The sequence below is a fragment of the Lissotriton vulgaris genome, chromosome 1_1 (genome assembly GCF_964263255.1).
Source record: "Lissotriton vulgaris chromosome 1_1, aLisVul1.2, whole genome shotgun sequence".
Taxonomy (NCBI): Eukaryota; Metazoa; Chordata; class Amphibia; order Caudata; family Salamandridae; genus Lissotriton; species Lissotriton vulgaris.
The window spans coordinates 1126381897-1126403272 of record NC_141685.1 but is presented as its reverse complement, the minus strand read 5'-3'; the positions used below and the strand labels follow the sequence as shown (position 1 = coordinate 1126403272).

Here is a 21376-nt window from a genome sequence, read left to right as displayed (position 1 = left end):
TAAATGAGACTAGGTGGTATTGATGTTAAACCTGAGCCTGTAGAAGAGGGAGAAGGTAGTCTGGGTGTGCAATGAGAACAAAAGCTTGCTTGCGCTCTCCATCAGCCAATCATCTAGGTGGGGTAGACGTGCATGCCACCCCCTTAAATGTGTGGTGACCACTGCCAGACATTTATTTGATGATGAACCTTTGCGCTGTGGTCACGCCAAATAGCAGCACTTTGAATTGGTAATGATGCCACCTACCAAGAAATGCAGATAGTGCCAGTGGGCGGGATGGATGGGAATGTGGAGGTAGGTGCTGCTGTTGTCTAACGTCATCATGAAGTCTCCTGGCTGCAGCAGAGGGATGACATCCTGTAGGATTACCACATGGAAGTGCTCACATAGGATGTAATGGTTGAGAGACCTGGGATGCAGGATGGCCCTAAGCGATACATTCTTCTTCGGGATGAGGAAGTAGGTAGAGTAAACCCTTTTGCCATAATGTTTGCAGGGGGGAGGGACTGATTCTATGGCCCCTTTTTTGAAAGAGTGTTTGGACCTCTTCCTCTAGAAGGCTGAGATGATCTCTTGTGAGGCTGTGTTTGTGGAGTGAGATGTTGGGAGGGTGTGAGCGAAGATCTAGGCAGTAGCAGAGGTGAACCACTACTAAGACTCACTGGTTGGATGTGATTTCAAGCCAAAGTGGGATAAAATACTGGATTCTCCTTCCCACAGGCATTGAGTAGTCCAGAGGGAGGAGGATGGGGAGTTGGACGGAGTCAATGTTTGAAGGTAGAGGCCCCCTGTGCCCCTACCCTTGTTGATATTGCCCCTGTAGTCTCCCCTGCTGTAGCCTTGTGATATGTATTGATGGTAAGTCTGCTGCTGCCATCTCCGATAGGAAGAGGTAGACTCGGGAGAGATGTAGGTGTCTGGAGGGCACCCATGGCCTTGGCGGTGTTGGCATCATTTTTTCTCAAGTGCCTGAAGGAATATGCTACTTACCAGTATGCATCTGTTCTTGGCATAGAGGGCTGCAGAGTGGTACATTATGAATAGATCGCCATCTGGTGTTGGGCTCGGATGATTGCACTTTGTTTTTCTCTTGGAGAGTCTTTTGTATCTTGGTGACTCCTCCCTTGGTTGGTAGTGCGCATGGGCATCGGCTCCATCCTTAGATTGTTTTGCCATAGTAGGGTTAGATGGAGTAGTATAGTAGAATACAGATAAGAGTGCCCATGTAAGTGTATCTAAATAAGATAATGTTGGAACAGACACAGGTTTCCGGGGAGGCTGGGAGGGCATGTACCACTCTGCAGCCCTCTATGCCAAGAACAGATGCATACTGGTAAGTAGCATATTCCGTTCGAGGCATATGGGCTGCAGATGGTACATTATGAATAGACTATACAGCAGTTCTCTCCCTAGCGGTGGTCGCCCGTGTCTGTTGCAACTGTTTGAAACAATGTTTTTAATACTGCTTGTCCCACTCTAGCTTGTTGTGTTGTGTGCACATCTACACAATAGTGTTTTGTGAAGGTGTGCGGTGTAACCCAGGTAGCCGCTTTGCATATGTCATCTAGTGGAATGTTTCCCAGAAATGCCATAGATGCTCCTAGTTTACGTGTAGAGTGAGCTCTAGGAGGAACAGTTAATGTTCTCTTTGCCTTTAAGTAGCATATTTGAATGCATTTTACAATCTATCTGGCAATGCCCGCTTTGGAGATGGGATTGCCTTTATGTGTGGGAGAAAACGCAACAAATAGCTGTTTTGTCTTTCTGAAAGTTTGTGTTCTTTCTATATAGTACAATATAGCCCTTCTAACATCCAGTGTATGTAGGGCTCTTTCAGCTACTGTTTGTGGTTTTGGAAAGAAAACCGGTAATTCCACTGACTGATTGATGTGGAATGCTGAAATAACCTTCGGTAAGAATTTTGGGTTTGTTCTAAGAACCACTTTATTTTGGTGTAGCTGCATAAATGGTTCTTGAATCGTAAAAGCCTGCAGTTCACTTACTCTTCTAAGTGACGTGATAGCTATGAGGAAGGCCACCTTCCATGTGAGGAATTGTATTTCGCACCTATGCATAGGTTCAAAGGGTGGCCCCATTAGTCTGGTAAGCACTATGTTAAGATTCCAGACTGGGGAAGGTGGTCTTCTTGGTGGAATGACTCTTTTGAGTCCTTCCATGAAAGCTTTAATTGCTGGTACTTTAAACAGTGACAGATGTTGCCTGTTTTGTAGGTACGCCGCTATGGCTGCGAGATGAACTCTGATAGAGGTATATGCTAGGTTACATTGCTGTAAGTGTAGTAAATAGCAAATGATTTGTTTAGTGGATGCGTCCAGAGGGTTGATGTGCTTACTGTTACAGTGTATAGCAAACCTCTTCCATTTTGCTGCATAGCATGCTCTGGTGGTAGGACGTCTTGCTTGTTTAATGATTTCCATGCATTCTGGTGGTAAATCTAAATACCCAAACTCTATGACCTCAGGAGCCAGATCGCTAGGTTCAGTTGTTTGGGATCTGGGTGCATTATTTCTCCATGGTTCTGTGTAAGATGCATGGGTAATAACCTTAGCTTTTGATGTGGTACTTGTGAGAGTTGTAGCAGCGTGGTGAACCACGGCTGTCTTGCCCACGTGGGTTCCACTAGTATCATTGTCATTGAGTGTTGCTGCAGTTTCCGAACCAGTAATGGAATTAGTGGTAGAGGAGGGAACGCGTAAGCAAATTTGTTGGACCAATTTATCCACAGTGCATTGCCCTGGGACCTTTGGTGTGGGTACCTGGATGCGAATTCTTTGCATTTTGCGTTCTGATGATTGGCAAACAGATCTATCTCTGGTTGCCCCCATTTTTGGAAGAATGGCTGTAGTATTTGGTCGTGCAGCTCCCATTCGTGTACTTGTTCTGACTGTCTGCTTAGTATGTCTGCTATTTGATTTTGAACTCCTGGTAGGTGTTCCGCTAACAGGTAGATCTTTTGAGGAATGGCCCATCTCCATATGTCCTGTGCTAGTCTGGACAGTTGGAGAGAGTGTGTCCCCCCCTGTTTTTGAATATAATACATTGCAGTCATGTTGTCTGTTCTGATCAGGACTGCTTTGCTTGTTATTTGCATTTGGAAAGCTTTTAGTGCTAGAAATATTGCTAATAGTTCTAGGTAGTTGATGTGCAGTTTCTTTTGCTGCACACTCCACTTCCCCTGTACTGTGTATCTGTCCATATGCGCTCCCCATCCGGAGAGCGATGCGTCCGCTGTTATTATTACTTGTGGAATTGGCTCTAGGAACGACCGTCCCTTGGAAATGTTTTCTGTGTTCCACCACTTCAGAGAGCGATACGTCCGGTCGTTTACCAACACCAGATCTGTAATCTGACCTTGAGCCTGATTCCACTGTGTCGCTAGACACTCTTGTAGCGGGCGCATTTGTAGTCTGGCATGTGGTATTAGCAGTATGCAGGAGGACATCATGCCTAATAGTTGCATAAACACTCGTGCTGGTAATGAGTGTTGTGGTTGAAATCTTATATTAACCCGACCATTGTCTGTACTCTGATTGGGTTGGGGAATGCTATTGCCTTTTCTGTGTCTACTGTAGCCCCCAGGTATTGCTGAATCTGGTGTGATTTTTTGTAGTTCACCGTGAACCCTAGGTGGTGCAGCAATTGAATTGTCTTCTGTGTGTTGTGAAGACATTCTTCCTTTGATTTGGCCTTTATTAGCCAATCGTCCAAGTATGGGAAGACATGTATTTGTTGTCTTCTCAGGTGTGCTGCCACCACAGCTAGGCATTTTGTGAAAACTCTCGGTGCTGTTGTGACACCGAACGGAAGGACTTTGAACTGATAGTGTTGTCCTTCTAACACAAACCTTAGGTATTTTCTGTGGGCTTTGTGAATTGGGATATGAAAGTAAGCGTCTTTTAGATCCAGTGTAGAAAGAAAGTCCCCTTTCTTCAGTAAAGGGAGTACTTGTTGGAGCGTGACCATGTGGAAGTGCTCCGAATGTATGTAAGCATTGAGAGGTCTGAGGTCTAATATTGGTCTTAGGGACCCGTCCTTTTTGGGGATCAGGAAGTATAGAGAGTATACTCCTGTTCCTTGTTGATCTTTTGGGACCTTCTCTATTGCATGCTTTTGTAGAAGTGCTAGAACTTCTTCTCTTAACAATGTCAGATGATCTTGACTCATTGGACGCGGTTTGGGGGGGATGTTTGGTGGGGTAGCTGTGAGTTCTAGGCAATAACCATGTTGGATAATTTGTCTCACCCACTTGTCTGACGTGATGTTCTCCCAGACAGGTAGGAACTGTGATAGACGTCCCCCGACCGGTGTTATGTGGTCTGGGGGGAGTTCTATGAAGTCACTGTTTTGGTGTTGAGGCGTTGCAGTTGTTATTATTTCCGCGGCCTCTACCCTTATTGTTGTTACCTCTGTAACTGCCTCTTGAATTACCTCTGGGTGATGTTGGTGTGAAAGATGTGGATTGCTGATTCGTTCCTGTGTTCTTTGAGCCCCCTCTATAGGTGGATCTACGAAAGGAACCTCTGTGTGTTGGCTGTTGCAATGCTCCCATTGACTTAGCCGTTTCCGTATCTTTCTTCATTTTTTCTAATGTCTCGTCTGTGCTTGAACCAAACAATGTCTTCTGATCAAATGGTTTGTTCAGTAGGGCTGTTTGTACTTCTTGTTTGAATCCTGAGATTCTAAGCCATGCGTGCCTTCTTAGCATGACACTAGTGTTAATAGACCTTGCTGCAGTGTCTGCTGCGTCTAATGCACACTTAATGGAAGTATTGGTTATTATTTTACCTTCCTGTATTAATTGGTCTGCCTTCTTCTGATGTTCTTTTGGGAGATGTGTGAGAAGTTTTTCTAACTCATCGTAATGTGCCCTGTCGTAACGTGCGAGTAGTGCTTGTGTATTGGCTATACGCCAGCTATTCGCTGCCTGTGATGCTACTCTTTTGCCTGATGCATCTATTAACTTCGACTCTTTATCTGGTGGAGGAGCCTCTCCTGTAGATAATGAGTTTGCTCTTTTACGAGCGTTTGAGACCACCAGCGAGTCTAGAGGTACATGCCCTCTAATAAATATTGGGTCCTTTGGAGCCGGTTTGTATTTTTTATCAATTCTTGGGTTTAACACCCTGGCTCTCACTGGGTTTTCGAATATTTCCTCTGTGTGAGTAAGAAGACCCTTCAGCATAGGAAGAGTACCTGATGTTCTTTGTGCATTAGGTAGAGTCTCTAACAAGAAGTCTCTAACAAGAAATCCTCTATTTGAGATTCTGTATGCATATCTAGTTTGTGATATTTTGCTGCCCTATTAATGAGCTGCACAAAACCTGTGTTATCATCAGGTGGTGAAGGCTTTGAGGGATATAGCTCTGGGTCGTTGTCCTCATCTGACCCTACATCATAATTTTCCCATGGATCCTCCTCATCTGGGATAGTTTCGTCATCCCCTTGAGGTTCTCCCTCCCCTAGATCACTGTCTACATCTGACTGAGGTGTAGCTGGTCTTGGTGTGGAAGGTGTAGGAATATTTGGCCTATTGTGAGGAATAGGAGAAGAGGGTGTGACTCTAGGACGAGGAGAAGCAGGAGGAGTTATATTCGTCCCCATTGTTCTCTTTTTTGAAGGAAGAGGCTTATCTTCTGACTGTTCACTCTTTCTCTTCTTCGTGACCACTTTCCCAGTTTGTGGATCAATAAACAAGATCTTTTGTTTGGGATCTGTCTGTTGCTTCTGAATCGGTACCGAGGGTCCTGGTTCCGAGAGCTGTTTTTGTTTTCGATCGTCAGATCTTGTTGTTTTCGACACCGAATGTCTGCTCGATTCCGACTTTCTGGGTATCGAGTGTCTTTTGGGCGATAAATCATATTTATGTTTCGACATGGAATGTTTCGATACCGAGCTCTCCTTTGTATGTAGCCTCGGTGCCGAAGTCGATGTCGCCCTTTTCTCGGATCCGACATGGTGGGAGTCCGAGTGTTTCGGTTTCAGTTTCGGTTTCGTTGCCGGGCCCGAGGGCGGGGCGTCGGAAACTTTTTTCAGCGGTTTGACCGGGCCCGAGGGCGGGGTCGTTACCGCACGGGGTCGGTTTTTCGGTAAGGGAACGTCGTCACTCACGGTTTGTTGCTCGAAGAGTTCTTCAACCTCCGACTGGTCCCCTTCCGACCCCGACTGGTCCTCTTCTTCCTCGATTTGTTCGTCTCCGAACAGCTCCGGGATCGCCTCCGCCTGCATTCTGGAAACCTCGTGTCTTCGAGCTCGGCGATTTCTAATCGTTAGCTTGGAGGAGAATGCTGCGCAGGCTTCGCAGTCCCTGGATTCGTGTTCAGGCGATAGACAGAGGTTGCACACCTCGTGTAGGTCCTTGTGTGGGAACTTAGCACCACACGTTGGACATTTTTTGAATGGAGTCCTTTCCATGGACTCCGGGCTTGACTGCGTCGAGAAAGGCCTCCTTTTCTTCGACGTAGATCCAAGTTTTTCTCTTCTATTTTGAATTTGTAACGCGTCGGAATGGAAATGAACGCGTTCGATAACAATACCGTCGAATTGGAAAGGGAATACGCGCCGAAAAATCACTTTCTTCTGAAGTTGATCTGGAGCGTCTCGATCTTCATCCGAACCCGATGGCGGAAAAAAACTATCTAAGGATGGAGCCGATGCCCATGCGCACTACCAACCAAGGGAGGAGTCACCAAGATACAAAAGACTCTCCAAGAGAAAAACAAAGTGCAATCATCCGAGCCCAACACCAGATGGCGATCTATTCATAATGTACCATCTGCAGCCCATATGCCTCGAACAAGATGTTCCCTATCCAAGGGTAGGTTGAGCAGATGCTGCTGGACTTCAGGATTAAAACTTGAAATGCAGAGCCACACATAGCACCTGATTAAGAAGCTAGTACTGACACCATGAGTGGTGGTATCTGCAGCATCAAGGGAGAACAAGGTGGTGGCATTAGAAATGGTTTTAACCTTTGCCACTAGTTCCTTCCCCTACTGCTTAAACTCATCTGCAGGTGTTTGCTTTTACATCTCATCCCAGTGTCATAACTCAAGAGGCAAGCCAACTGAGTTACAGATTTTCCTGTGGGTGGTAGCTTCTACCACCACTATCTTTCCCTGCAGTATTGAGTTTCTTACTTTTACAGGCAGAGGATCATCACACGTACCCTAAGAGTTAGCATGCTTATGCATTGTGTGGACTGTCGTTGGAGGAGGGTTTATATTTCTTTTACCCACCCTAGGTTCTACCACCCTGGCTGTGATTGGATACTTGAATGTATTCATGGCTGACTTCATCATCCCCTTGAGCATAGGCAGAAATTGAACTGTCTGCTCTAATTTAGATATAGTCTTCACAAGGAAAATCATCATCCTTTTCATAGAGGCTGTGCAACAGCCCTTTGAATAATGTCATAGTAGGTGGTTGTGCCATATGGGGGTGATGTCCTAGTTGGATAGCGGTCCAAGTTCAGATCCCCCAGGGGATTGACATCAAAGACTTCTCACAGGTCATCAGTGGGCACTGAATCAAATGGAGTATCTTTGGGGGGGCACTGTGATAAAAGGAGCTGCCCTGTCTATAAGAGGAGTGATGGGATCCCTCAAGTAAGTATGGAAGTGGTGAAGTGTGTGTGGGATGAAGGAGGGGGCCCGGGCCCAACTGGCATAGGGCTAGTGCCTTTGTCCTTGTGCTTTTTGCGTTTGGGTACTAGGGGAGGCTCCATGCAAGTTACAACTCAAAGGTGGGCTTCCGCTTATGAGGCAAATCTCTCATGGCTTTGGAGGCAGTCTTGTGGAAATCTTGCTGAGGCTGGGATGGCTGAAGAGACATGCAACTCTGAATCTTTGGAGTACTGCCCTGAGAGCATCTTCTGCATCAATCTCTTTGGTGTAAATGCCAGCCTTGGATCGGATGCTGTCTTCAACGCCGATGGTTTAGGAACCAAGTGTGTATTGGGTCCACATGGGCTTTGGGCACCGATGGTACCTTTGGCGTTGATGGCGGCTTCGAAGAGGAGGTTCTTTGGCAATGGCTTCAAGAGGATATTGGGCCTCTGATGTGCCTTTGGGCTTGACGGGGTAATGCCAATGGATGGAGATGGCGTAGGCTATGAGGATTTCAGCTGGTGCTGACCAGTGCTATATGGCAGTGGGACCCCAGAGGGATGAGTCTTTGTTGGAGGACTCAGTGCCTGATACCCCTGAGGGGGGTCCTCTGCCTCAACTCGAGGCCTTTTAGGAGGCCTGTGAGGTTCAACTTCAACTGTAATTGCTCTCCGTGATGAGGTCTTCACTCGAGTTCCAGAAGGCATGAAGTCGCTGGGTGTCTAGGTTTTTGTGCCACCAGCCATAGGAGAAGATGGACTCTGGGCTAGGTGATAGTTGCTGGAAAGGAAGACCCAAGGGACCACCTTCTTTGACGTCGGAAGAAGACTGCTCCCCAAAGTGGTCGGGGTGTCCTCGGAAGCCTGCCTCTGCATTTGCCTACCGCCTCTTCTGCAGATATTGAGGAACTGAGGAGTCTTCTTCAAACATAAGATCTCATCCTCGTCGAGAGTATTGTAAATGAAGACGCTCAAGCGAAGTAAGTTCAAGTGTGTCTTTATTCAGTCATCCACTCTCCGAACTGCCAAGATATGCCAACATTCTAAGGCACACTTCAGCGGAGCGTTCCAAGGCAGGAGGGGGATGGAACATACTAAAGAGGGAGGAGAAAAAAGGAAACGAAAGTAGGAAGGATACAACACCTTGCACACTGGTGAGGCCGGAGGCCCTGCAATGCAGGGAGCCTATGTGGATCGGTGTTTGGAAGGTAACAGTTGGAGGAAATGCTATGAAAGATGTCAGTCAAGGAATAGACCGGCTGGGCTGGAGCACGTAGAACCAATCTAACATTGAGCCAGTGCCCATGTGCATTGCCAGCTAAGGGAGGAGTAAACATACCAACCTTGTGACTCGAAAAACCTCTTTGAAGAAAAATGACTTACAAACGTTTGAACCCAAAACTAGATAGCAGCGGTATACAGAGCATGTGCATCTTCAGCAACACATGCTATGGACGAGATGTTTCTAGTTATACAATGGGGACATCCAGTCCATGTGAACCAAGCTCTCACAGTAAGGAACGTGAAATATCTGAAGTGCACAGGAATTCGAGGGACGCCTCTGTTTCACCCCACACATAGAGAACAGAGTCATACCAGTGCACTATACAAAAGCACCGGGAAAGAGGGGCTAAGATTCAAACTCAGGGGTAGCAACAGCTACACCTTTGGCTGCGATAGCTAAAACCAGCATTGCCTTAGACACACTAAAGAGCCTCAAAAGCTGCACATAGCTGGTGACTGCCTGGAGATGCACTGGCAGTGCGTAGCGGTTGGCGGCAACTACACCTACACCAAAAGGGTTACCAGAGCTGTACCTGCGATCTCCAAACCCAGGCAGGGGATGCACGAAGAACACACCCTAAGCTGCCAGTGCCAACATCTCAGTCGATAGTGTGTGCCAACCTCGTCATCAGAACCTCATTGGGACCTCTTGGATGCTGGAAGGTGAGCAGCAAATATGATTCATTATAGTGGTATACAAAGAGGGATGATACAAAGGAATCTCGTTATTAATGTACCTTCCAACAGCACCTACCTTTTACACCTCTGACCCAGGGCCAGCCTTTTGCACAGCAAGCTAGGCCCATGCTCAGGGCGTTTACATTTGTAGGGGCGCAAGGAGCTGTCAGCATGCAGATCATGCAGCAGTCACCCTCTGAAATGGCTCCTGCAATTCAACCCACACTGTATTTAATGATGCTATTTTCTTGTTCCGGATTCAGATGTCCCATTGAAATCCTCTCGCCTTCACATCTCCGTAACAGTTACATCTTCTACCCCCCCTTATCTACAGTTTAGCACTGGCAGGAAGAAGGTCAGCCATGGGTGATGCAGGTAAAAATGAAAGTTTGTTTCATCAGACAAATCCTGCTCTGAATACAATAGCCTTAAGGCTCCCCTCCCTGACAAAGTTGACTTAGTAGAAGCAGCAAGGAAGAAAATGTTGAACGAGACTGCAGATAGCTGAGACAGAAAAGGTAAGACAGGAGGGTCTCTGTTGGAGCTGCTGAACCTCTAATAAAACTAAATTCTAATTATTGTTTTCTAAACGTGAAACATATTACATAATACTGGCCTAGTTGCAAATACAAAACAACTGTGTTATTCGATAACCAGTACTTTATTGAGAGAGCGGATGTCGTGTTAAGATATCGTACCGGAGATACCAAGTTCGAGAAACAGCATCAGGTTAACATCTCGTGATTCTGGGCTAATCACCCATGTTTAAATGAATCTGACCTTGTATAATGTAACTGGTGCTCATGTAAAGCGGACAAATATGTGCTGTATAAAAATTTTGAAAAACAGTTCTACTGTTTCTCTTTGCTTTCTAGTACTTGCACTTTAGTTTGTACTCACCATAAAGAGAGAACTACAAGTACCAGGATACAAAGAAAACACATATTTGCTAAGTTAATGGAGATAATGGTTTGCTCTTTATCTATCTTAAGTTACAGACTACAAATCGGAAAAAAACCCAGAGAATTAAGGGGTACCAAATTCGGTTCTGCCCAGCGCACTATCCATACAGAGACTGGCCATGCTCCAACTACTCATCTTTTAATGCCACCCCACCCAACCCCTGCAAGCCCATTTACCTGCAGCTTCCATAAAAAGTCTAGCCTTGCAGTGGACTCCACTTGCTGGGCATGGAGGTAAAGAGCTAGAGCAAATGCCATGAGGATCACAGGAGTCATGTACTTGAGCGCCACCTTGCTGCTCGCCATGCTGGAAGAGGACAGACAGGTCATGACAAAGGGCCACCACTTGAAGACCACAACTAGTACTCACTTATATATCAAGCTCAACCAGAATATCCCATACCAAACCCACACCCAAGGCCACCTCCAGCACACTAGAACCAAACTCAGAGAAACAAAGTTATAGTTGAGCACAACACCAAACAGCTGAGCAAAACATAACACCAGAACACCCCCCACCCGCCCCAATACTAAAAACACTATCAGGACTCCTCTTTACCAACTAGTTCATATACAGGAAACCACAAGTCTAAACTAGACCAAAGCACCTAAACGCAACCAAGGGGCCTGAACATCAATGCTAAAAACGCAACACCTGTGCATGAAACTGACAGAGACATTAAATAAGCAAACCCACACCCAAAAAAAAATCACAATTCCAAACCTACAATAAAGGCACCCAAACACCAAACCCACACACCAACAGTCTGATGTACCACAACAATAAACTCACAACCAGAAAACTCCAACACCAAACTGAAGCACCCAAATTTCAAACCTAAAATTGAGGCATCCTATCACCATACCCACAATCGAGGTACCCCAGGATCAACTCACAATTAAAGCACACTTGCACCAAACCTACAACCAATTCCCACAATATCAAACCTTCAATAGGGGCACCAAAATCCAAACCGAACATCAGAAACCCCAAGATTAAATCTATAACCAGTTTACTCCTACACCAACGCCACAACAGTCCGAAGCAGAAAGCTCACAACTTAAGACCAAACCACCAAGTCCAGAACCAATGTGCCCCAGTGTTGACATTGGAGCCCCTAAAACAAAACCCTCATTAAAGGCCCTGGAACATCAAAACCACATATCAAGCACCACAATAAGTAAGCTACAATTAGAGAATTCCAACACCAACTCGAAAGCGGAGTCATCTCCGAAACAACCCCAAAATGTACCACACCAATTTCCAATTGGTTCCAGTATCACCAAACCCATACCAGGTAAACCTCATGAGCAAACACCACCAGAGCACCCTAATATTTATCCAATAAATGGGGCATTACAAAAGTGAAAGTATAACTTAGACAATGCTACAAAAAATTTGCAACCATGGCATCTATAACCAGAACAAACTGATTACCTAAGTCCCAATTGAGGCACATGAAAACAAAGTCCACAATCATATCCCACACACAAAATCACAACACACAATCCACAATCAGAACACTACAACAATAAAACGGGAGCAATCCAACATCAAACTTAGAACTAAAGCACCCCATCACCAAACCAGGGCAAGAGGAACCTCAATACTGAACATACAACCAAGACTGTGAACACCAGACTCACAGTGGAGCCACCCCAATAACCGACCAGTTCTCCCCAAGTCACAATAAAACCAGAAGAGCACATAAACCCAAAAACCCAACCAAAGTGCCCTAACAGCAAATCTACAATTAAGACACCCCAAAGCAAAGCCCAACAACTGAGGCTCTCCATGATCACACTCGCAACTACAGTACTGCAACAGCAAACTCACAAAACAGTCATCCCAACACTTAACTCAATAATGTAACCCAGGACACCAAAAAGACAATCAGCATCACCAAAACCAAATCTTTACTCAATGAAACCTAGTACCACAGCCAAAATATCAAACCACTAACAGAGCACCCCGAGCTCACCAGAACAATCAAGGCACTTCAGGACCAAATAAAATAACCAAGGTACCCTATTCACCCACCACCACAACCAGAGCATCAAACCCACCATCAAATCACCATATCCCCAAACATACAGAAAGAGCCCAGCAAATGTAGGACCACAGCACCCCAAAGGCAAACCCACAAAACAGAGCAGTCAGTAGATGTGTGATTCTCGTGACTGCAGAGGAACACATGAGCACAATTATTATGTTTTGTTATTACCCTTATGCAATGTAGAGAAGAGGGAGACATACAGACAGCGTGCAGACCGGAAAGGAAAGCACTGTTGATACACTTACCATTCACCGCTCTCCAAAGTCTGATTGAAAGTTGACCTGTAAAGAAAGAGCAAAGAAAAAGGATCCAGGAGATGTGTCAATGGAAAAAGCAATAGAAGAAACCAGTAGAAGGAACATAAACAGCATAGGATATTTGCCCCCAATGTAGCTGTATCAACCTGAAATAAGATGCTGACTATTAAAAAGAAAGGCTGAAGGGGACAAAATATCCACAGAACATTCGCAAGTTCAGTTCTGTAAAAACATCATTGCACATAAAATTAGGAATTCTAAAAGAGAAGATCTAAAAAGCCAGCATGTCTTGTGTATACAAGATCTATTAGGCTTTGTTAATGTATTTCTTAAGCCATGGTGTAGAACGTTTGTACAAAAGGATTATTATATTATACAGCATTATATATCTCTATCGATGCATCTCTCTCTCTATATATATATATATTTTTTTTCACAACAACAACAAAAAACAGACTGCAGGGACAATATAGTAAGGTTCATGTTTTATCCAAACAAAACCATAGAAATTCTGCAAATATAGTTAAACTTGTGTTAAGAAACTATAACTCATGGCCTAAATTTACTTAAAGGTGAGAGTTATAGTTTCTTCGGATAAATATAAGTAGAACTATAACTGTGGAATTTCTGTGGTTTTGTGTGGGTAAAACATGAACCTAACTATAACGTTCACGTAACCTTTAGTTTTTTCAGTAGATTTCCATGTTTTTTTTTACGTAAAGTAATAGATATTTAAGGCCATGAGCTGCAGGAGAATGGTGTGTGCTCTCTCTCTCTCTCGCTCTCAATACTTCTCTCTGATCAGGTGGAGAATAACAGTTGTAGACCTTCTCATGTGGCAGCATTATTTATTTCAGCATACTAGTCACAACGCGTTTCGGCCGCCCAGGTGGCCTTGATCACATGACTATGCATAGTGAGTAACCCCATTTTAAAGTGCTAGTGCCTGACTTCATTAATCGACATAGAAGAAATATTTTCCATTTCAATACATATTATATATTTTCACAGACATCATTTTCTGCAACTATATTTTGTGTACATAATAATAACAGCATAAATGTTTACGAGATGATAATTCATCACAGATACAGTTTCAATTATGTCAATATCAAAAAAGTTTGTTGAATAAATGTAATCCTGAACTGTTTTCTTCAAGTCAGACTAATTAATACAGTACAAAAATGATTACTCATTCGTGCTCCCCTAAACGTGAAAGAAATTAATAGATCTAAAATATGCAAAGTACTACAGTTACTTTTATCTAACAGCAAATAATCTACAGTTTGGACTAATTGTCGCCAAATCTGTGCAAGGAATTCGAGTTGTATCTTTATCATGACCACATATACTATTCAAGTGTTGAAGAACTTGTGCCTACATTCCTCTAGCACAATGCTGAACAAGCTCCTCAAACAATTATATTAATAGACTAATGATTCAGTTCTTATTTCATTGCATGACGAAACTATCAAAGTTAAACAACAATATGGGAGTTGAACCTTATGGGTAAATCCCAGCCTCAGTAGAGGGAAGGAAAACAAGTGTGTTAACCACAAACCACAAAAGAGGACGTCCTTTGTCCTTGAGAAGACCGAAGACCCCTCACTCACCAACCTAGTTGGTGACATGCTTCATCATCGGGGTCCCACCCGGATAGCCGAATGCCATCCAGGTGTGCTGCGACACCTGATTACAGTGGAGCTGTTTTTTCCTATTATATGTGCAAAGAGGAAAAAGTGTGTATTAAAAAGTATCTGATACTACCCACTCACGGAGTTTATTCTGGAGTGTCTCGGGTACTATTAAAATATGAGGCACCTGTTGCCCTGCTAGGTGGGCTGTCAGTGTAAAAACTAAAGAAACGTGAGTTAAAAAAGGTCTACATGTTTCAACCTATGTGTCAATTTACAGGTTTTCGTCAGGACCAAATGCGGTACCTGCGGGACGTAGTGCGCACGCTAAGGCGCACCCTATCCTCGTAGGTAACAGATGTAGAGTTTCAAAATGAGTCTCTCCAATAAAAACATTGGTTTCTTCCTATGTTTCCTGTAAACACTACGGAGCACCCACCAGGACGGCATAGGCACGAACGGCGCCCGTCTCTCCCTCCACAAATCGTAGCGAGTATTTGGCCAGTCCAGGGTTGCTCATGGAGCCGTAAATATTAGCGCTCCTACTTTTTTTCCAGGAAACACAGGAAGAAACCAACGTTTTTATTGGAGAGATTCATTTTGAGACTCTACATCTGTTACCTACGAGGACCTATAGGTCTTAGTGTTACTACCGACCTGACAAGCTTTGCATGATAAACATTTATAGAATCCCTTTTTAGTGGACATCCAGGTATCTTTCTTGAAGCTCTCCTGACTATTTCTGGCTTCAGCTCGAGATAAGGTAAGGCACTAACTGCATGAGACGACTTTACCATCGCAACAAATATATTGAGAGTTACAGAGTAGTTATTTATGTTTACCTATTTCAACACAGATATTTTTTCGACCGCACTACAACAGCACCTAGTGAGTGACAGCCAGGAGTTCCTAACCGTTTCGACTTAGTGCAACAGAATATCGTGACGGTACGTGGGGTCTTTCATACAGGATTACCATCACTCCGACTGGGTAACCCCTTTAATGTAGAATGTACTGTGTTTACAGAGATCACACAGACTGAAGACTATTATCTTAATGCCTCATGTTTGGCATCCTCGAAGCAATCTCCTGTTGATTATCTTTCTGACTACATCTCGGCTCATTTAGGTAGGCACGCAGCATTTTGTATATACGTAATATTTATACTGTTATAACTCCCCCAGATATAACCTTGCATGGTTAGAGTTACTATAGTCCCTAAGTAGCATCCCATTGCACTTTAACAATGACCACATACCAACCTAGGAGTAACACTATATGTTACTATTATTAACCCTCGATAATTAGACACTTGCCTTTTCTATTATAGCTGTTTTTTTGATAAATGGAGACGAACTATGGATTGTACAATTCAGTTGTCAATTAAGCATTATATGCACATTTCCTACGATAAAGTGCACATGATTCAGTGAATATGGTTTATGGTCTCCCTTACTTCCAGTTTCCTTCCCTAGTAGTAGGTTACCCACATCGAAAGTATCCCCCCATGAGTGTCAGATGTTTTTCTTATTAATTTAGTGTATCTATGTATCATCAATCATGTATTTGTGGTTATAGATTTGTGACTCATGTTTTTCATTGCAGGATTTTTCCCCTGAAGAAGGGTACCGAAGGGTCCCGAAATGCATTGGGCACTGCTGAAGTGTAAAAACAATTCTGAAGATATGTTTATTCAATAATGGACGTTTGGCTTGTAATTTTTTCACACATGTTGTACAGTGAACGTATTTGGTTAGAATACATTTGTATTAGTATCATTTTCAATTAATTGTGACAATGACATGTTGGTTATGTGTATTATTGAATCATAAGAAACTGATTGATTATCAATATCTAGAAGAATTGTATGTATGTATAATACAAAAATGTAATTCATCCATATACTGATAAAGAGTTCAGTCAAATTTTGAGTTAGTAGCTTTATTATAGTTTGGAAAACAGTCTTGTTTCCGACAGGAACAGTGCTCACTACCAGTAGTTTCTTAACTACTGTTCCTTTGCTGTTCACACATTGTGTAGCCAACACAATACCGTAGTGTAGCACCCTTGGAGTAAATTGTTTATGGTGTTTTTTATGTTCGAGTGCACCCCTGACCTTTTCTACAGTGGCCAACATGTTGCCCATACTCGTCGATCTCCGAAAAGAGATGGAAGGATTTCAGGGCATTAGGTCACCTATCACAGGATCATCCTGGACGAAGTGCTAGTTGTGCCTTATAATGCTCCTCAATTCCTTTTCCTGTTTGGAGTATGCAGGATAAGCCGGACCGGTTTAGCCTTATGGTCTACCTCTCCCTGTTTAGTTTTGACTTTATAATTAAGGAGTTCCTCCCGAGGCTTCATTTGAGATTTTTTCATAGCGCCCTCGACTACTCTATGGCTGTACCCTCTGTCTAAAAAGCTGGTGAAACTCTCCAATTGCATCTGCTGGATCACTGCAGATGCATCGGATACGGAGCATCTCACCATAAGGGATGCTCCTTATTAGATGTGGAGGATGTGCACGTGTTGTGTGTAAGAGGGTGTTTCCAGCCATTGGTTTTCTAAAAAGGGTAGTTGTTAAAACATTATTTTGTATTAAGACATGTACATCTAAAAATGTCACTGAGTGCTTACTGACATTAAAAGTGAATTTAAGATTAAGGTCATTTTGATTGATTTCTTCCATAAATGTCAACACACATTCCTCACCTCCTCGCCATACAATAAAAAGATAGTCTATAAAACGCATCCTGGAAACTATGTTTGTGGTGCATACATGTTCATACTTACGCCTGAGGACCAGTTCCTCCCACTAACCCATAAACAGACAGGCATAGCTGGGGGAGAAACTGGCCCCCATTGCAACACCTTGCACCTGTTGGTAAAATTGGCCATTAAAAAGAAAGTGCTTGTTTTCTAAACAAAAGGATAGCATGTCTAGCAACATCCTTGTATGTTGGGCATACATCATGGGTTTAGAATTCAAGAAATACTCAACAGCCCTCAACCCGTCTCTATGCTTTATACAAGTATAAAGGGAGCTAACAAACAATGTTACCAGCAGTAGGTTCAGGTTCCAGGACAAATCCTTGATCTTGCTCAAAAAGTCACTAGTATCCTGTACATAGGAACTAAGATTTTTCATGTGTGCCTGTAAAAAATAATCAATATATCTTGAGAGGTTTTCCAATGGCCCGTCACAAGCCGCAATGATGGGTCTCCCTGGTGGTGCAGTTAAACTTTTATGGCCCTTATGTATAAAATAAATATAAGGAACCAATGGATGTTCCTTTTTGAGAAATTTATATTCGTCCCAACTCAGGAGGCCCAAACCTTTCCATGCTAACAGGCTTTTGAACAAGGAGTCCTGAATTACTTTATATTTAGATGGAGTACTTTTTTTGTAACACTGGACACCGTTTAGCTGACTGTATGCTTCCTTTAGTTAGTCTGATGATGGCCAGAGTACGATGTTTCCGCCCTTATCTGAATTTCGTATTACCAAATCTTCTTTCTGCAGTTTTAAAATCAGTTGATCGTATTTCCTTTCTTCGTTCAAGTATTTTTTCCTTGTACTATTGCTGGCGAGGGTCAATTTTTTAATCTGTGCCACCACATGATCACTGAAGGTATCCAAGTCATCACACGCTACAATGGGAATGAATTCGGACTTCATCTTAAACGGTGTGTCAGTCTTCATCTGCCCCCTCATCGATGGTGCCTCCTGATTATTTATCTCTTCTCCTGACGCTAGCTGACATGGATCTTGCTATAAGTTTAAATCAGAGACCATAAGTCCCGAATTTTCATTGCCAGCTATTGAATCTACTTTATGCTCCGTTGCTGGTCTTTGTAGATGAAGTTTTTTGAGTTTTAATTTTCGTATAAATTGGTACACATCTGCCCTTGTTCTTGTGTACTTGAAATTGGAATACGGGCAAAAGGTTAAGCCTAGACAAAGTAGTTGCCTTTCCGCTTCTGACAGGTCTATGTTGGCCAGGCAATTTATAGATTTTGTTTCCTGTGTCTCTGATATACTGCCAGAGCATGGCTGTTCTTTGCTGAGGGTCACTAGTTTCTCCTGGCACGTCCCGACCCAATTCTTTGGCTCTCCACTGCTTGCGGGCCTGGCGTCTCCCCCTTCTCCTTTGACATTTTGTTTTGCAACTCTCCCTTGATGGCGCGGTCTCAAAGTGTCCCTCCTGCCCTTTTTTAAAATGTCCAATTCTTCCCCCAACGTTAGCTTCATTCCTTGCTCTGCTTTCTTTCTTGCACCTTCATTGTCAGATTTGCTTTCTGGTGCTGAGCTTAGCTCTGACATTGAGGAAAGTTCTACTTGTTGTTTCTGTACCCCTTTGCTTCCTTAACTGAGTTTATTCGCTGTGGCCGCCCTCAGTGAATCATAGCGGCGAGCGAACGTGAAAATCTGGCCATTGGCATAGTCGTCACGGTCTCTCTTGAACTTGTACATTTTTCGCATCTTTATCTTTTCTTCTTCCTTGGCCAAAATACGAGTTATTTTCTCCATCATTTTCACTTCCTGGCGGGACTCTCCTCCCTGCTGTCTTATGCTTACTTCTAGGGCTTCAATTTTAACTTGTAATTCCGCCCCATCAATTTCAGCATATTTGACCAGGATCTGTATTAGGCGTATTGATGATTCAAGGTTACATTCACCCCATTCCGCCATCATCAAGGGGTTTGGCGCCTCATAACTGGGGGCTAACATAATGCGCAGCCCCCTAGGGATTCTCCCTACGTCAAGGTACGTCTTCAATGAGCGCACCTCCCACCATTTCGACTGCTCCGGTCTTTTACATTTTTCCAGTTGTTTGAAGGTTTCTTTCAAATTAGTAGATCCGGTGCCAGACTCAATGTTTCCCTCTACATTGGCAAAAACTTCGTTTTCAATAGCATCAGAAAACATTTCATCAGCGGCAAGCTCGCGGGCTCTATGCACATCATCCGCCATTATGCGGAGTATTTTAAATAAGCCTTTAAAACCGCAATCCAAATAGCGCTGTGGACGCTTTACTGACTGTGTGACTTTCAGTCCCAGCGGTATTATATTTGTCCAAATATTTTGCGGGTTGCAGTATGCGCACACCTCCCAAGCCTCACTTTCACGGATTTCGTCTTACCCGCGTTGGAATCTATCGGATGCCGCCTCCGTCGACTACCTGCTCAGCCGAGCGATACCATCCGGCAAGGGGCAGCTCTCTTTGTTCCTCGGTGTTACTCTCCGTTCAACTGTGTTCTCAGGATGTTTGGGCTGTGTCAGGGGGGCTCCATCCGTTTCCTCTCGAAACTCCTCTAAGTGCCCCTGGTGTCCCCACCATAGCAGCACCAAGAGCCCGCGATGATGCCGGCTGGGAACCTTGACGGACAGGCATACTGCTTGCGATGGAGCCTTCTTCTCAGGAGGGGGTCTACGAACCGGCAGCAATCCAATGCCGGTAAATATTACTGGAACTCATAATACTTCTCTCTGATTATGCGCAGAATAACGGGCGTAGACCTTCTCATGTGCCAGCATTATTTATTTCAGCATATTAGTCACGACGCGTTTCGGCCGTCCAAGCGGCCTTGATCACATGACTATGCATAGTGAGTAACCCCATTTTCAAGTGCTAGTGCCTGACTTCATTAGTCAACATAGAAGAAATATTTTCCATTTCAATGCATATTATATATTTTCACAGACATCATTTTCTACAACTATATTTCGTGTATATAATAATAACAGCATATATATATATATATATATATATATATATATATATATATATATATATATATATATATATATATATATATATATATATCCTACTGGCGATAGCTAGTAGGTATAAATAGTTAGGACCTAGTTACCATAGGAAATTCCGAACATTCTATTGGGAATAACTTTGGCGCCGATTGAGGGATCTGCCTGTAATTTTCCTTAAATTTGCCTCGCTGCGCTCCGTTCCTGAAAGTTTCGGGGGGATTCGTCAAGCGGGGGTCGAGAAAAAAGGGGGGTCCCAAAACGTGTTTTCCCCATGTTAATTTCCATAGGGACATTCTGACAAGGCTACAGCTCGAACGGCTGAACGGAATTACACCAGATTTGGCAAAATGGTAGGCACTGGTATGCAGCAGTGCCTTTTGTATGTTTGGTGAAAATCCCTCCAGTAGTTCTTGAGAAAATTGAATTTGAAATTTTTCAAAAAGCATTTTCTATGGGACCTTTAGACATGGCTACAGCCCGAACGGCTGAACGGAATTACACCAAACTTGGCAAAAAGGTAGGGACAGGTATGCAGTAGTGCCTTTTCTATATTTGGTGAAAATCCCCCCAGTAGTTGGTGAGAAATTGAAATTGAGCAAATTATATATCTATATGCGCTCAACATTCTACTGGGAATAACTTTGGCGCCGATTGAGGAATCTGTGTGCAATTTTCCAGAATTTTGGCCAGCTCCGCTCCTTCCCTGAAAGTTTCGGGGGGGATTCGTCAAGCGGGGGCCGGAAGGGGGGTCCCAAAACGTGTTTTCCCCATGTTAATTTCCATAGGGACCTTTAGACACGGCTACAGCCCGAACGGCTAAATGGAATTACACCAAACTTGGCAAAATGGTAGGGCCTGGTATGCAGATGTGCCTTTGCTACGTTTGGTGAAAATCCCTCCAGTAGTTGTTGAGAAAATTGAATTTGAGCAAATTATATATCTATATGCGCTCACCGTACGCGTACGTGCGCGTACCCTTACGTGCGCGAGCGAGTTTCTGATTGGCTGGCAGTCGACTGTCAACATTCCAAACTGTCCAAACCAGGAAGTGTTGGCCACCATCTTGTTTTTCAGGAGAACTGAGGCACAAGAGAGCCCAAAACAAGAGTG

The 21376-nt window shown here is 43.8% G+C and overlaps 1 protein-coding gene across 3 annotated transcripts in view; it reads right to left on the bottom strand.

Annotated features, from left to right (window-relative positions):
* The window catches only part of ADCY6 (adenylate cyclase 6), a 550358-nt gene that overhangs the window by 92523 nt on the left and 436459 nt on the right, over nucleotides 1-21376 (bottom strand). For all 3 annotated transcript variants that reach the window (XM_086963749.1, XM_086963746.1, XM_086963748.1), the window contains 2 exons: nucleotides 12851-12886; nucleotides 10726-10855 (listed from right to left, as the gene is read on the bottom strand). In XM_086963749.1, coding sequence (XP_086819875.1) covers nucleotides 10726-10855; nucleotides 12851-12886 — 166 coding nt within the window. The remainder of the gene's footprint in view (nucleotides 1-10725; nucleotides 10856-12850; nucleotides 12887-21376) is intronic.